The 18,623-nt window shown below is 32.0% G+C and overlaps 1 protein-coding gene across 1 annotated transcript in view; it reads left to right on the plus strand.

Moving 5' to 3' along the window:
• The window catches only part of LOC107444533 (carboxypeptidase B), a 41,715-nt gene that overhangs the window by 4,013 nt on the left and 19,079 nt on the right, over positions 1–18,623 (plus strand). The window contains exon 2 of the mRNA XM_087160397.1: positions 16,158–16,244. Within this exon, the coding sequence (XP_087016523.1) occupies positions 16,162–16,244 (83 nt within the window). The 5' untranslated portion in view covers positions 16,158–16,161. The remainder of the gene's footprint in view (positions 1–16,157; positions 16,245–18,623) is intronic.

Raw genomic sequence — 18,623 nt, forward strand, 5'->3', positions numbered from 1 at the left:
TGTCGTCGGAAAACACTAACACTACCGTCTTGAAAAGAAATATAATTACATTATTAAAAATAAAAATCTAGCTTTTTTAATAAATTTTTTTTTTTATTTTTTTATTTATTTATTTTTTCGTAGATGAGAATAAATAAAAAAAATTAACATGAAATGTGTTCCTTTTACTTGCACATTACCAATAAATTCCTGTTCACTTTTCCTCACAAAATTCTGAGGGACAAGTATTTTGTTTGTCTCCATATGGAAAGGTATTCAACACCCCTGTGGGATAAGAGGAAACAAGATGACTGTCCTTCTTTAAGAATATTTTATTATAGAATTTTTAGAAAAAATTTTATAGAATCTAATCAAACCTACAAGTGCTATTGCTCAGATTTCAAGAAATACTCATTTATTTATTTATTTTTTGAATGGGGAAAGATATTGTACGATGCTGTACATATATATATTGTACGCACGTGCAAGATAGTGCACGCATACAAATTTTTCGAAATTTTATTAATGGCTTACAACACAGAAAAGAAGTACAAAAAATTAAAAAGGATAATTTTAATGGATATTTCACATTTTTAATAAAATGCGCATAAGTTTTAATTTTCAAAAATTACTAACAAGAAAAAAAAATAGCGGTCCTTCTCATTAGTAATATCCTTATAAATTTTGAATTCCGACAGGATCTGAAGCCTTACCAATCCCGAGCCTTCACAGTCCATAGTTGCATTTTGGGTTTCTTTAAGGATCCCGAGCCTTCACCGTCCATAGTTGCTTGTTGGGTTTCTTTAAGGATCCCGAGCCTTCACAGTCCATAGTTGCATGTTGGGTTTCTTTAAGGATCCCGAGCCTTCACTCTCCACAGTTGCATTTAGGGTTTCTTTAAGGATCCCGAGGCTTCACCGTCCACAGTTGCATTTTGGGTTTCTTTAAGGATCCCGAGCCTTCACTGTCCACAGTTGCATGTTGGGTTTCTTTAAGGATCCCGAGCCTTCACAGTCCATAGTTGCATGTTGGGTTTCTTTAAGGATCCCGAGCCTTCAATGTCCACAGTTGCATTTTGGGTTTCTTTAAGGATCCCGAGCCATCACTGTCTACGGTAGCATGTTGGGTTTCTTTAAGGATCCCGAGCCTTCACTGTCCATAGTTGCATGTTGGGTTTCTTTAAGGATCCCGAGCCTTCACAGTCCATAGTTGCATGTTGGGTTTCTTTAAGGATCCCGAGCCTTCACTGTCCACAGTTGCATGTTGGGTTTCTTTAAGGATCCCGAGCCTTCACAGTCCATAGTTGCATGTTGGGTTTCTTTAAGGATCCCGAGCCTTCAATGTCCACAGTTGCATTTTGGGTTTCTTTAAGGATCCCGAGCCTTCACTGTCTACGGTAGCATGTTGGGTTTCTTTAAGGATCCCGAGCCTTCAATGTCCACAGTTGCATTTTGGGTTTCTTTAAGGATCCCGAGCCATCACTGTCTACGGTAGCATGTTGGGTTTCTTTAAGGATCCCGAGCCTTCACTGTCCATAGTTGCATGTTGGGTTTCTTTAAGGATCCCGAGCCTTCACAGTCCATAGTTGCATGTTGGGTTTCTTTAAGGATCCCGAGCCTTCACTGTCCACAGTTGCATTTTGGGTTTCTTTAAGGATCCCGAGCCTTCACAGTCCATAGTTGCATGTTGGGTTTCTTTAAGGATCCCGAGCCTTCAATGTCCACAGTTGCATTTTGGGTTTCTTTAAGGATCCCGAGCCTTCACTGTCTACGGTAGCATGTTGGGTTTCTTTAAGGATCCCGAGCCTTCACTGTCCATAGTTTTAGTAATTTGTAGAAATCCAATCTTCGTCGTCCAAATCTTCTACTGTCACTCTCACTCCAATTCTGACTTCATCATCAGGCACTGCCCATTCGAAGTCATCAAAAAAATGCCATTCTTTCTCAAAACCATCCATGTCGTAATGTGCTTCTGCAAACTTATGTCTCAATGCATTTGCCAACCAGTCCTCCATGCTGTCCTTCTTCATGACCTTCTGTCCTCTAACCGACAGTCGTGGTTTCGGGTCCCTTCTTTCCTCTTCATCAAAACAGTAATCATTCTCCCCTTCATCCTCGTAGGGGTACCAACCCAGATCCTTCGTTTCAATCCATTGCCAGATTTCATGGAACTTCTTGCTGTTGTACGTGGATTCTTCGAACCATCCAAAGTCATCCGAGTAAGTGTTCGGATACCAAATAGCAGGCGGCTTCACTGTGAGGTAGCTGTTGCCTACTTGGTCGAACTCTTCAACGAACCGAGCCTCTACACGATCTTCTGTGCAGTATGGTTTCTGCACGAACTCTTCTTTTTTTCTTCCATTACCTGGTGTTTCACTTCTTCATTCTCAAGAAGTACTTCCTTCTCTTCTTTACTCCCCTTCTTTCCTCCCAGACGGAAACTACACACACAAACATTTTTTTTTATAATATTTAATTAAAATTTGCATTACATTTTTAAGTTATAAGCTTGAATTGCACACCCTGGCTAAACTATTAGACGTACTAAAAGATTCTATGTAAAATCTTAATTATCAGGTGATACTAAACAGCCTTATTATTTTTATGTGACTTTTTGCACTTGCTTACGATCGTGTATCAATTGGTTAAATTAGACAATATATAATATAAATGCTACAATTGGAGAAATCAGACGATATATAAATATAGAATGTTTATTATATTAGTATGTTATAATAATTAAACCAAATTATCAGACGCACTGTAGATTTTTAATAATTACATGTGTGGCGTGAGTTCAATACTTTTATATTTAAACATACATGTAATGGGTTTTTATTCAGGAGATTTTTTATATACTTCCTATTTGTATTTATTGTTAACGTATTGCATTACAATGTTAACCAATTGATGCACGAACGTAAACAAGTGCAAACCGGTTTCAGCCGCTTAAAAACACTAAAGCTGTATAGTACCCCCTGATAATTAGGATGTTACATAGAATCTTATAGTGCAGGGATGGCGAACCAATGGCACGCGTGCCATTGATGGCACGCTACAGAATATTTTGGGCACGCCACCGATCACAAAGTTCACTATGAAACGTATTAACAATTAAATTAAAATTGACAAAACTCGAACAAAAAAAATTAATAATTATTAAAAAATATTAACAATTTTTGCAAAAAATAACAATTATTAACCATAAAAAACAAGCTAACAATAAATAACAAGCAAAAAAAATTAACAGTTAATAATTAATAAAATACAAAACAAAAGAACAATTAAGCTATGCGAGTGAAAGAAAGCGAAACAAAAACTGTACAAGACATAATATGACACTTAAGCAAAGGCGTAGTAAACCTTTTCAAGTGTGAGAGTTTTCGAAGGAAGCCTGGTTAGCTTGTGCGCCCTCACTTTTTGATGATTTCGATAAAAAAGATGAGATAGTTCAGCGCATTAAAGATACTCCTCTATCTAGAAATGCAATAAAGGAGAGAATCTTAAAACTATTCGAAAATGTAACAGATCAGCAAAAAATTGACATTAACTCCACTCCTTTTATATCGTTATGTCTTGACGAAAGCATTGGCATTACTAAATCTGCACGATTAGCTCGATATTGCGTAGGAAACGTCATTAAGGAAGGATTAATTAAGATAACATCGCTACTAACAATTACAAAGGGCACAGATATTTGTACGGCTGTTTTAAATTGACTTATTGAGAAAAAAGTTTATTTGAAAAAAAATTGTTTCAGTAACAACTGATGGTGCTCCAAGTATGGTGGGCAAAAAATGTGGTTTCATAAGTTTATTTCAAACAGACGTAGGACATTCGATTCTTGAATTCCACTGCCTCATTCAACAACAAGCCTTGTCTGCTAGGAGTGGTTTAACATCTCTTGATAATGTAATGGAGGTAGTTACAAAAATAGTCAACCTTATTTCGTCGCAGGCCGTTAATAAGCGAAAGTTCGATGGAGAAAGTCAACTTGGTGTATAATGGCTTACTGATGTATAATAATGTTCACTGGTTGAGCAGCGGTAACGTACTTCAAAGATTTATTGATTGCTTGGAAGAAATCAGACTGTTTCTGCAAAATGAGGGAAAAATTGAACAATACCCACAGTTGTTGGATGTTATGAGGCTCTCAAAATTGATGTTTTTAACAGACGACATATGCCAACCTTTTCAATGTCTTGACGTGAAGCTTCAAGGCCCTAATAAAACAATTATCATCATGATAGATCTCATTCGCGCTCTTGACGCTAAACTGCATATTTTCAGGAACGATATTATTACAAGAAGCTACAAGTACTTTTCAAACTTAAAAAGAAATATCAAAGATTTAGATATACTTGAAAAACCAGGAGAAGAAACAATCACTGAAGAATTTTTTTCTGTAATTGATTCTACAATCAATGAATTTTCAGCGAGATTTTCTCAGTTCAAAGAATTATCGGAAACACTCAAGTTTATTATGTACCCTGATATAACTTCATTTGATAAACTGAACTTGTCCCAATTCGATTGCTTGGAAATTGAAGAATCGTGCTATTTTAACAATATTTTCATCTACCTATGCCTGAGAAGAATAACATTGAAGACTCGCTTAGAAACCGTTTGACAGATGACTCCAGTTCAGCATGCATTCTGCTTAAACTATCATCTTACAACCCTAATATAAGTTATTTGTCTTCTAATCCTCAACAACAGAAGTCACACTGATTTAACTTTAAGTTGAATTACGTGTATAACTGAGACATTGCAAAATGTTTTTTTTTTTCCGTAGTAAATGAAGAGTTTTGAGTTGATAGTATTTAGTATTATTATTTTCCCAATAATTATTTGACGGCACGTCTATGACCTAATTAAACATTTTTTTAGAAAAAATGGCACGTTGATACATAAAGGTTCGCCACCCCTGTTATAGTGCGTCTAATAATTTGGTCAGGGAATGTATAATATATTTCAACAGCACAATGTGATCCCTGTTGCTAAGTAAAGGCATTACCTTACTATAATCAGAAACAAAATTAATTAAATATTAACTCCACGAAAATTTTTTGATCGAAGAAAAAATTTTATAACTGAATTAAGAAATATAAATATTTTTATAAAACAAATTAGCCGTTTTACAATTTAGAGAAAATTTAAGAAAACAATCTGAATAATATATTCTGAATAGATATACAGAATATTCCAATTTTCACCCAATCTCAGTCCTTATGGATCATTGTTGTTTTTTATACGATAACTTAGCTAACTCAATTATCTAACTCATGAATACATTTAAAAATCTTTTAATTTAATGATGATTTTTGATGGAAACCAAAATATTGCTTTTTAAAGGGTCACAGTACCCAAAAAATGACAAAAATACCAAAAAGAATTTTATTGCTTATAATAAAACTTCAAAGTATTTCAAATGTACAGAAAAAAATTCATCTCTCTATCTTCATTTTTAAAAAAGTTATGAATGATTTTAAATTGTTCTAATACAGAAACTTGCTCAGCAGTCTGACTTTAAAGTGCTTTTTCGCATAGATGATAATTTTGTGTCTTAATCTTAATTAAATCTCTAAGGAATTTTTTCTATTTAAGATAAAGCTTTGAAGTAAACTTTTTTCTTCTTAAGTATAATACACTTATTTAAACTGTGCATGGAATAAGCATTTTATGAGGTATTACAATTTTTACGGCATGTTATATATACCTAACAGGAATTTTTACCCTTTTTTTTCTACTTTTTTACAAAATAATCTATAAAAAATATTCTAATTGATATATCAACAAATGAATGCACAAAATTATTAAGATAAATATTACAAGCACTATGAAAAAAACTTGTTTTGAAAATATGTTAAAATAAAAAAGCCTTAGGGATTTAAAAATTTAGAATTTTTTCAACTTTTTTAAAAATTTAAAAAAAATTAAACAGTTTAATTACTTTTTGAAGATAAATTATTGATTATAACTTAAATGAGTATGTAAAGCATCCTCAAAATGAATGATTATACCTTTATTTTAAAAAATTGTTGCAAAGGTATTGTGACCCCTTAAAATTAGAAATATAAGCTATAAACTAGTTTTTGATCATCAAATTTCGAAATGTTCTAAAATTTGAAATTGCTTTACATTTGAAATTTACCAGCATATTTGCATTGGGAGGAAATACAACCTCCTTGGGAAAAAAATACGATTGTGCAGCTAATTTTTTATCGTTCGAAAAGTGTAGTTATAGAATTTAAAATTCATGAAACACATAGCGTAGAGAACAAAATGGAAGTGTAAGAATAAAAAATTGGAAGAGGAAAATCATTTTAGATACATAAAAACAACTATAAAACTTTCGTTGTAGTTCAGTTCAAATTCTTAGTGGTCAGTAGTTTTTTTGCAGAATCTGAGTATAATTTCTGACCGTGTGAGAGTTTGGATACGAAGGAGAGATATTTATCCCATAAAAATAAATAAAATCGTTTAGGAAAAATTTATTTATTCAGTAAATCTTATTGTGATGAACATGGCCACATTCCAAAACTATAAAATAAGGAAGAGAAATTCTCTCAAAGGGATCAAGAGAATCATTCTCCCCAAGTCAAAATTCTAGATGGTCCCATCAAAACATTTTGATGGTTCATGTAGGTTTCACTGCGATTCATGATGGTCCAACATCATTTGATGGTCACCATCATCAAACAATTTCCATTATACGCTCATGGTTTTTGACATGCCAACAAACTTCCATCATTCCATGATGGGAAATGCTACTTTAGTACTATGATGGTTAACCATCAAGATAAGTTAGATTCTCATGGTACTACAATCCGTGATGGTTTCCTGCGAATCATGATGGTCCAACATCGTTTGATGGTCACCATCATCCAACAATTTCCATTATACGCTCATGGTTTTTGACATGCCAACAAACTTTCAACATTCCATGTTGGGAAATGCTACTTTAATACTATGATGGTTAACCATCAAGATAAGTCATGGTACTACAATCCGTGATGGTTTCCTGCGATTCATGATGGTCCAACATCATTTGATGGTCCCCATCATCCAACAATTTCCATTATTCGCTCATGGTTATTGACATGCCAACAAACTTCCATCATTCCATGATGGGAAATGCTACTTTAATACTATGATGGTTAACCATCAAGGTAAGTTTGATTCTCATGGTACTACAATTCGTGATGGTTTCCTGCGATTCATAATGGTCCAACATCATTTGAACATCACCATCATCCAACAATTTTCATCACACGCTCATGGTTTTTGACATGCCAACAAACTTCCATCATTCCATGATGGGAAATGCTACTTTGATACTATGATGGTTAACCATCAAGATAAGCTTGATTCTCATGGACCTAAAATCCGTGATGGCTCCAACTATACATTTCGATGATAGTTTAAAGGGAATTCTTGTTGGTTTACAGGAATATACCAACAAAACAATTATTTTTTTATGTTGACTATCATAAATTAGTCCGAATTTTTACAATGGGATGATGGTTGTTCATGATCGTTCCAATATTTAATTTCTATGAAACTATGATGGAAAATTTCTGATTGTTTAACATGAACAAAAGATCAAAAAATATGATAAATATTAATGATAAGAATTGATAAGATTTGTTTATTCCATGATGTCACAATAGATAAATTGAAGAAATGCAGTTTTAATGCATTAAGCGAAAATGAAGTGCAGGTTTAAGCCAACCTCATTTTTTAAAGCTATCAAACTCCGCGTGAAATACTAATTTAAATAAAATCCAAATTGGCATTCATTTAAGCATAGTTAAATTTATCGAAGTATTTTTAGACAGCAATTCAAAACATTTCTTTTGCTTATACCACTGCATCATTAATTCAAGATAAATATATTTCATTTTTAAAACGGCTATATTTTAAACTATGGTACTAAAGTAAACTAAAATCAGCGAATTCAGTTTATGAAATTGTTCTAAATCACTTTACCATCTGCATTTGTAGTGAAGTACATTATTGCATTTATTTCAATTTTAAACTTTTAAGTAAATTTCAACTTACGTCTAATGCATTTTGAATAGATTATGACTTATGTTTTTAATTTAGAATAGTGATTTGCTTTCTCCTTGTAAGAAATTTCAAAATTAAATATACTTTAAGAGCCTGATATGTTTAATTTAAATTGTTATTAACTAAATTCTATTTAAAAATTGCTTACATTTTCTTGATCGCTTTAAACATCGTTGATTTAGAATTGAATGTTAAACTCAGAGCACATGCATACAAAGTATTTCTAATAGAAATGGTTTATATCATTGTTTAATATACTATACTTTCTTTTGAAGTACATACGCAACAATGCTAAACAATGATTCGTTCAAAATGAACCAACAGAAGAAGGGTTCCATTTTTATACCATTGTTACCATACAAGTGCCATTGTTAAGAAAGAAATAGGGAAAAGGAAATTTGTGAAAAAATATAGTCATGGAAAAAATTTTATATTCTAAAAAAATAAATAAGTAAATAAACCAAACTAAATTTTAATTTCAAATTTACTTTTCCCACATATAAAATGCACAACTGATAATCATTTAGAAGAAAGATGTTAATAAAAAATTTAATGTAGTTAAATTTATAAATTTAAAAATACGGGATTTGGTTGGAAAATTCATTGGGGAATTTTAAATTCAATAACATTTTGAATTATTCTACTTCTCATTAAAAAAACATGGTTTTTAATTCAGGAAGAAAAACTTCGCCTATTGTTTCGAAATTGAATTTTCTCAAATTCTCATTAATGTCCTATGTTGAGACATATGTTTTGGTACTAAGATCTTTTTAATTTATATAACATTAAGGAAAATACACTGAGGGAGAATGAAAAGGTACTTTTCCCTTTTAATTTAATATGGTAAAATTTTAAATTCTAAAATTTTAATAGCTCCTACCCCATCGTATTCACGATACCGCACTTTTTGAGACTGATGATAATGCACGCACACTTTCTCCGCATTCAATAAAGAAAAGTATTTTGTTAAACATCACACCGTTTAATGCAAAGAATTCGATTTTTAAATTATTTGGAAGTAGTGAAGAACTAAGTTTGTTCTGCCAATCTTTTTCTTTAAATTTGCTCTTAAATAGTGTATATGTTACCGGTGAAGTATAAAACGCCGGCATTCTATAGAATGCCTAAGCATTGTATATAATGCCGGATGTTTTTAGGCAAGGTATGAAATATGAGGAGTATTTCATACTTTCCGGCATTGTATATAATACCTAGGCATTCTATAGAATGACAAATGCTGTTCCTAATTAAGGGAAATAAAATTTTCATATAAAAAATAAGAAATTAACCTACTTGTTGCAACATGGCAGGCTTGAATGACATTTTGAATTACATTTCATTACGTTACGAAATGAATCGGAGATGTAATTTACACTTTTCCGGTTTTTCATTTGGCATTCTATAGAATGCCTAGGAAATGTGTGAAATATAAATCGTTTCATAGATTGCCGGCTAGTTTTAGGCATTATACACAATGCCTAGGCATTCTATAGAATGCTGCATTTCAAACTTTGCGGGTAACATATATATTTATATATGCTAATAAATTCAATTGTAATTGCTCATACATGAGTTAAAACATTAAAATGGATTTGTAATAACTTCCAAGTTATCTTATGAACTACAATAAGGAGGACCACAATCATTCGGTAGTTAAAATGCAAGTTCTATTCCATTAGAAATAGCGTTTCTAATCATGAAAAGACATAATTTTTTTAATATAATAAAGAAGTTAGGAGGGCTGGGATAGCCTGGTCGGTAGGGCACTAGGCCCATGTCCGAGAGTTCGTGGGTTTGAATCCCGCCGGTCGAAGACTCCCCGTGTAGTAAAATGACTGATGCACGTTAAATCTTTTTTTTCCTAATGGCAGGCATTGAATCTTTGCCTATGAAGATGTCAGAATTGTTATTCATTTAGCGTTACCCAGTAGGCACCTGTGAACCAAAGTCACGGAGGCGAGCAACATTGCCCACGCTACACTGCCACAAATCCGTTTATAGGGGGGGGCACATTCACACACACACACAACAGAGGACAGCACAGAGAGAGAGAGAGAGAGAGAGAGAGAGAGAAACATCCATGCCCTGAGTGGGATTCGAACCCGCAGCCAATGCCTTCGCAGTCAGGCGCGGTAACCGCTCGGCCACCTGGCCGGCGCACGTTAAATCTTTCGAGTCGCAAAAGTCCTCCATGTTCCAATAACAAATCAATAACTCTGGGGGTACTGGATTGGAGATCGATCGTTATCTGATTCAGGTCAAAATTACTATCTGTGGATGAATGAATGGATGCATGAATGGGTCCGTCCTATAAACGGGTGCGACGTATGGTGTGGCAGAAGTCGTATTCTTGGCCATAGATGGCGCCACTGAAAAGCAAGCAACGCACACTCTGCCTTAAATTTCCTCGGTTTCTCCAAGCAGGCTTGTCCGTGTGGCAAGTGGCATTGGAAAGAACAACAGAAATTAGGATTAACAAAACGGACAAACAAATCAGGATTGTAATCTCTGCTCTCGTCGGAAAAGTTCGTCTTCCTGTCGAGAAAATTAAAAAAAAAAAAAACAGCGAAAAAAACCCGACAAAAATAAGAATTTATTCTATTACTCCGAATTTTATTTGTTTTTTGTATTATTATAGACACCGCTTTCTCCAAAATTACGAGCGATGGAGAAATGGCAAAACCGCGTTTACATTATAACGAAATTTATAATACTGCATATTAAATTTTCCATTGTTTTTTACAACTTAAATAACATATGTTCTACAGCCGATATGGCTTATGTGATAATTGATTTCACTTCCTACTGATGAGACTTGGGTTCGAATTCCCATGTTTATTCATATACTGCATTTGGTTTCCACTGACAACACAGTTCTGACATACAATACTTCCATTGGTAAAGGGATCATGTGTGAGAATAATCTTACCCTCAAGCTAACCATGAAGTATTTTCATGTTTTTATATATATATATATATATATATATATATATATATATATATATATATATATATATATATATATATATATATATATATATATATATATATATATATATATATACTTTTGTATTAATAAAACTATTAAAACTCTTTCGTTTTCATTAAATGTCTTTGGTAAAGAATAGGTGTAGAAATTCTATTTTGGGACTTCAAGGATGAAAACATACCATTGAATTATAATTAGATTTATATTTCAAAGGAGGAGTTATTTTTAGAATCTTGTCCCTCTTTCACTTCCATATTAAGAAGCATTAAATGATTATCGATTATGCGTTGAGTTACAAGGTATGTATGACTTGAGCCTGTTTACATCATTCTCTGTTAGTATTTAATGCGGGAACGATTAATTTCGCACGACTCTTGCTGTATCATGTATTCCATGTAAGATCTGCTGGAACCATCCGGAGTTTTGTCCACCCCCTCCCTTGTGGAGAGTGGATGTGACATGTTATAGCCACCAGCCTATCCGTAAATAAAACTAATGAAGGAATAATTGGCTCACGACTTACTTATTTAAGCTAAATGTAAACAATGATAACAGGGATGTAGCCCTGTTATTTCTTATATGTGTATGTAAAGCTAATGTGAGCTTGTTTCAATTCTGATGTCCTCCATGAAAGTGAATTTGTCATAAAACTTTACAAGAAGTTCCCTTGTACTCTAAGTTTGGTTCAAAATAGCAAAACTACGGGTTTCAGTGTTAAAAGCAAAAATCATCTGCATGAATTAATACCAGTACTAAAATAAAGTTAATACCTTAAGTCTTGCAATAAATGAACCTTAATAAATTTTTTTGTTAATATTTATTTACTTATTTTTGGTAAAAAGTAAATTCTATATTTATTTATTTAACAAGAATTTTGTATGAAATGAAAAATATTCTCATTTAATAATTTAGAATAAACTTATTTTTGTCTCGTAAATGTACATACATTGCAAGGTTCATTACCCTTTCCTTCCTTTTTCATTAATAGATTTGAGTCTATAATTCAGATTAAATTTAATATGTTTTAAAATTTAAAAAAAAACTATTAAAAAATTCTCAATGAAAATAAAAAATAAAGATAGTAACTTTTTTTCTTGGAACTTTTTTGCAACATAATCAAAACTAGTTTAGTATAATTTTAATACACTTTCCATAGGTGCAAATATTTTATTCTTTAAACCAAAATTTCCTTTCTTATTTTTGCAAATTAAAAGTACAGTGAAAGCTTGATATATCGAGATTCATATTGCGAGATGTCCGATATTACGATGCCTTCAAAACATTAATATTTAAGATACAAAAATTCTTTGTTTATAACGAGTTCAAAAAAAAAAAAAAAAAAATTAGCTTTCCGCAATAGCAGCAAAAATTCGTTTAAGTAAAATGAATTTTTCTATTACTAAAATTAACGAAAAATGACAAAATAGAGAACGTTTTTATTTATTTATGTCAGATATTAATACTGAAAGTGAACATCATTTCACATTATTTTCCTCCACCAATCATAATCCTTAAAGTTATCAAAGCATATATATGTGGATAAACACCAGCTAAATTACCTTCCTATACCAAAATATAACAATATTTTACTATTAACAGCAATATTGACATATACTTCAATAAATGCACAGAACGCAAAAAATAAATGGATCCACCGGAATAACTTTTGTTCTAAAGTTCGGATCTTCATGTTCCACGACTAGGACTGGGCTTTAAATCGATGCATCGAGACATATCGATTTAAAGCATATATCGGCAAGAGATACAGCGACTTTCATTCAAGGCGATGCATCAGAAGTCTGATTTAAGCCGTCGAGTAAAGACAACGAGTCCAAAACGATATAGCGATATAAGACACGCAAGGATATAATGTAACGATATTGCGATATAAGACTCTTCTCTTACGTTCCGATGTCGACTCGCGCTGTGGAAGATGATGTTCGTTTCGTTATGTTGAAATGACCTTGATTGGTGTGCTGTAGAATCAGAATCAGAGTTTTGAGAACACATATCGTTATATCGCATGTTCCTTTTTGCATCTCTTAGCTTTTTTTTTCTTTGTCGCGACTTTTCTTGTAGATTATTTTCAGTGGGACTAACTTCGTGATCGCCGATGCTACCTTGTTCTGAAGGCAATCTATTATTGAAAAGAATATATAAAGAAGAGTTTCTTCATTAATTAGATAAGTTTTTTGTTTAAAAAATCTTCTTTTTATTTTTAAATGTGAAAATTATCGGCAATCTAATTTAGGCGCCCAAAGAATTGAATTTGTTAGGTTATTTTTTTACTTTCTTTTAATTTATTAAAAACTTTTTGGATGAAACTTCTAATAATTTAATGAGTTTTTATTACTGATTTTAAATTTATAAATTTTGTTGTTTTTATTTTTAGAAATAAAGTTAAAACGAAATTTATTTTTGTCATTTAGATTTGGACATAAGTCAATCAACTTTGTTTATACAAAAAAATTTGAAAGGTTTGCGTATTTTATTCATTTTTTTAAATCACTTAGCACTTCGTTTTATTAGAGAGTATAATAATTTTTTTTTTAAAAATATTCTTTTCATATTATTTGTTAATTAGCTAAATATATTATCGAATATCACATTTTTTTTATTTTTAAGAAATTAAATCTTTGTTTTTCGGTCATTATATAATTCAATTTAATTATTTATCTGAAATGATAAGGTCCCGCAGTGGACTGATCGTTAAGACACGGTTCCCTGCAGATCACCAAAGTCAAGCATCACTGGTTGCGGTCAGTGTGCGGGTGAGTGACCACTTGGATCAGTCTGCGTAGGGACCGAGGGTCCGAGGTATTGGTCCTCGTTAAACTGTTCTACCGTAAAGTGTTCAACTTCGGGTGCAGATCGTCGAGCTACCGAAGCAGGGGGTGCCATCCTATCTGCAGAGGATCAAAATTGTGATGGCATGCCTTCGGATCATCCTCAGGGATGTTTTCCAGATCGTCGCCAATAGCCCATTGTGCAGCTCTAGTGTGACGTAAATGATCTATAATAGAACTATAATAACTGAAATGATAATAATAAAAAATAGTGTTTTAAAAGCGTTTTTTTTTTCTAAAATTTATATAGCACTTTGTTTTAAACATGCAAATAATTTTTAACGTTTAATTTAGAAATTGAACATTACGATCGAACTTAATAATTATGTAATTATTTATGCATAATAGTGCAAGAAAACATTAATTTGTAAAAAACGCTTTAAAAAAAGTTTTTAACACTTTGTTTTACGCGTATTATGAGTTTCTAAACAAACATTTCAATAAATATTTTAAGTAAGATTTGTACATTGTAGTCAATTTATTTAATATCTTTCTTAAGCAAAACATATATATCTTTAAATTTATAAATTGATTTAAATCAATCTGAGTAGGAAGTTTTGATAGAAATCTGACTTTCTGTGCCTTACAAGTAAATGAAATTCAAAAATACTATATCGCGATACATCACTATATCGCGATGCAAAACTGACGATGCATCACGATATATAATTTCTAATATCGCCCAGTCCTATCCACGACTCGTTCTTAATGGTTCGGAAGGGTGACGTCAACTATACTAATTAATTAGTGCTAAAATTATTTTAAGTTAGGAAATTAGGCATACGAACCACTTTCTCTGATTAAACATACCTTTTTTCGACGGATTCAGATTTCTGGTCCCTAAAATATAGTAGCTTCAATCTGGTGACATTTTCAGGAGCGCGTTTGTAAGTTTGGACCCTTAAATGTTAACTTTAGTTTTTGCGTATTTCACTATATTCCCAAATTTTTTTTTAAGCGAATTGAAAAAGTTTTGCATTTAATTTCAGTAATTTTTAAGCTTACAATGAGTTGCAAATTCCACCATACAGTACAAAATACATCAATAACAGAAAAAAATTCTATTTAAATTTACATTAAAATGAATCTGCACATTATGCTATCAATATTAGTGATTTTAGATTCTTAGAAACGCACTTGAAAAAAATGATGTGAGAAAAAAAAATGCAAGGTATAAAATTCGTTTTAATTTAAATATTTCGAATTAATTTGCTTGAGCCCCCCTGTCCGGCAAAGTCTGGCGCCATTCTCGCTAAGTTATTCAACACAATACGAAATTTGATTCGAAGCTGAATAGTTTTCGAGAAGCAAAGTACAACTCTTTTGCAAATTCATTGCTCATAAACTTGTAGGGATATATTTAGGATCATAGATATTGTATTAGGAGTACATATAGGGATATATTTAGGATCATAGATATTGTATTGGGAGTACATGTAGAGATATATTTAGGATCATAGATATTGTATTAGGAGCACATATAGTGATATATTTAGGATCATAGATATTGTATTAGGAGTACATATAGGGATATATTTAGGATCGTAGATATTGTATTGGGAGTACATATAGGGATATATTTAGGATCATAGATATTGTATTGGGAGTACATATAGAGATATATTTAGGATCATAGATATTGTATTAGGAGTACATATAGAGATAAATTTAGGATCATAGATATTGTATTGGGAGTACATATAGAGATAAATTTAGGATCATAGATATTGTATTGGGAGTACATATAGAGATATATTTAGGATCTTAGATATTGTATTGGGAGTACATATAGAGATAAATTTAGGATCATAGATATTGTATTGGGAGTACATATAGAGATATATTTAGGATCTTAGATATTGTATTGAGAGTACATATATATAGATAAATTTAGGATCATAGATATTGTATTAGGAGTACATATAGAGATAAATTTAGGATCATAGATATTGTATTAGGAGTACATATAGGGATATATTTAGAATCATAGATATTGTATTAGATACATTTAGGATTTTACAGTTTAAAATATTTCTAAATCATGAGAAATTTTTTTGGACTGATATGCTAAGAAATTTTCGAGCATTGTTGAATTAAATTGCAAAATTTAATAATTATAAAAATTTTCTTTTTTATATTTTTATGAGCTGTAAACTTCTGTCCACCAATATATAGGATGTCATAGATTGTTTTCATTAGTATTTATTATTATTATTATTTTACGTAATAGCATTTCTGATTAATTTTTTTTTTGTTTATTTTTTATTTTAGAAAAATGACGCTGCGGAAAAGAATTTTGTTTCATACTATAACATTTATACTCATTGGTCATCTGAATGCGTTTCAAAATTTTACTGGGTAAGTAAAATTAATTTTGAAATGTTTGTTTTTTTCTCTTGTTCTAACCATCAATTATTATATACAGGATTATTCATAATTCCCTCCGGGTTTTCGAAGTGTTACAGTAAGAAAACGAAGACGAATATGGCAAAAAAGAACATATGAAATTATTCTGAAAGTATTCAAGTTTTAATTTAAGCAGTTGCCGGTAGATGGCAGTAACATGTACCACTGAATCCAGTTGTAGTAAAGAAAAATGACGTTTACAGGCGGAGGGAATTATGAATAATCCTGCATTTATGATAGTATTTGATGGTTATTAACAACTTACATGAATTTTTTTGTTCGATCCTGGTAGCCAACTGAAACTTAAGTGACGTTTAATCTGTCGTTTGTTTTCTTGTCTGTTGTTCTATGGAGGTTTGGAGAAAGGGCTAGCTCAGGCACTGCCTCAGACGTCTGATCAAGGATAAAATTGAGTAGCACTCCAACCATGGCCGTAAAAAAATAGGGGCTTGTTCATGGTTAGGTGATGTGTGTTAACTTTTTTTATGCACATTTAAAATCAATTTTAACCATGTTTCACGAGTACAAAAATTCAAGAAGCTTTCTCAGTCTTTAAATCAAACTCTGTATAATGTGATTGATCTGATTGGAAAAGCATTTTTTCATTAAAACAGGACGGGAAATACTAGCGATTTCATAACGAATTTATCGGCAGAAAGTACTCAAAATGCAACATCCAACTCCTTTTTGCTAATTAAAGTGTTTTGAAACTCTGTATGCAAACCAGAAGCAGTCAAAACTCTTGGTTTGCACTCCATGAAAAACGTGGAGATTTAAACCAATTTCAATTGAGTTAGAATAAAAAAATAAAAAGGAAGCATTTAGACTTGTGAATGTCAAATTTCAGTTCAAATTTGTTCTGGCGTGAGACTTTTTTCTCCTTCTCTCATCTAGAAAACCATTGAGCAACTGTTATACTGAAAGTCCTACTAATTTTATTTATAATCTCTTCATCGAAGGTCCTACAGATTTACGGTCTCTTCAACGTAGACTTGCTGATTTCATTTGCGCTCCCTCCAACATAGGTTCTACAAATTTAATTTTCAATCTCTTCACTGTAGCTCCCATTAGCTTCACTTTTAACATTTATTTTAAAAGTGTTTATTACAAGCGGGGTTTAAAGATTTCATTCATTGTAAGTGAATTTGTTGAAATTCGTATGCACTAGGATCTACATTGTAGGAATCCAACTGATTTCATTTGCGGTTCCTACAATGTAGATTCTATAATGTCGTTTACGATCTCTTCAACGTAGGCATGCTGATTCCATTTGCGATCCCTTCAAAGTCGATTCTACAAATTTAATTTTCAATCCTTCAATGTAAGTCCCATTTGCTTCACTTTTAACATTGATTTTAAAAGTGTTTATTACAAGCGGGGTTTAAAGATTTCATTCATTGTAAGTGAATTTGTTGAAATTCGTATGCACTAGGATCTACATTGTAGGAATCCAACTGATTTCATTTGCGGTTCCTACAATGTAGATTCTATAATGTCGTTTACGATCTCTTCAACGTAGACATGCTGATTCCATTTGCGATCCCTTCAAAGTCGATTCTACAAATTTAATTTTCAATCCTTCAATGTAAGTCCCATTTGCTTCACTTTTAACATTGATTTTAAAAGTGTTTATTACAAGCGGGGTTTAAAGATTTCATTCATTGTAAGTGAATTTGTTGAAATTCGTATACACTAGGATCTACATTGTAGGAATCCAACAGATTTCATTTGCGGTTCCTACAATGTAGATTCTATTATGTCGTTTATGATCTCTTCAACGTAGACATGCTGATTCCATTTGCGATCCCTTCAACGTCGATTCTACAAATTTAATTTTCAATCCTTCAATGTAAGTCCCATTTGCTTCACTTTTAACATTGATTTTAAAAGTGTTTACTACAAGCGGGGTTTAAATATTTCATTCATTGTAAGTGAATTTGTTGAAATTCGTATGCACTAGGATCTACATTGTAGGAATCAAACAGATTTCATTTGCGGTTCCTACAATGTAGATTCTATTATGTCGTTTACGATCTCTTCAACGTAGACATGCTGATTCCATTTGCGATCCCTTCAAAGTCGATTCTACAAATTTAATTTTCAATCCTTCAATGTAAGTCCCATTTGCTTCACTTTTAACATTGATTTTAAAAGTGTTTATTACAAGCGGGGTTTAAAGATTTCATTCATTGTAAGTGAATTTGTTGAAATTCGTATGCACTAGGATCTACATTGTAGGAATCCAACTGATTTCATTTGCGGTTCCTACAATGTAGATTCTATAATGTCGTTTACGATCTCTTCAACGTAGACATGCTGATTCCATTTGCG

The sequence above is a fragment of the Parasteatoda tepidariorum genome, chromosome 4, assembly GCF_982258835.1.
Source record: "Parasteatoda tepidariorum strain Cologne lab strain chromosome 4, Ptep-v5.0, whole genome shotgun sequence".
Classification (NCBI taxonomy): Eukaryota; Metazoa; Arthropoda; class Arachnida; order Araneae; family Theridiidae; genus Parasteatoda; species Parasteatoda tepidariorum.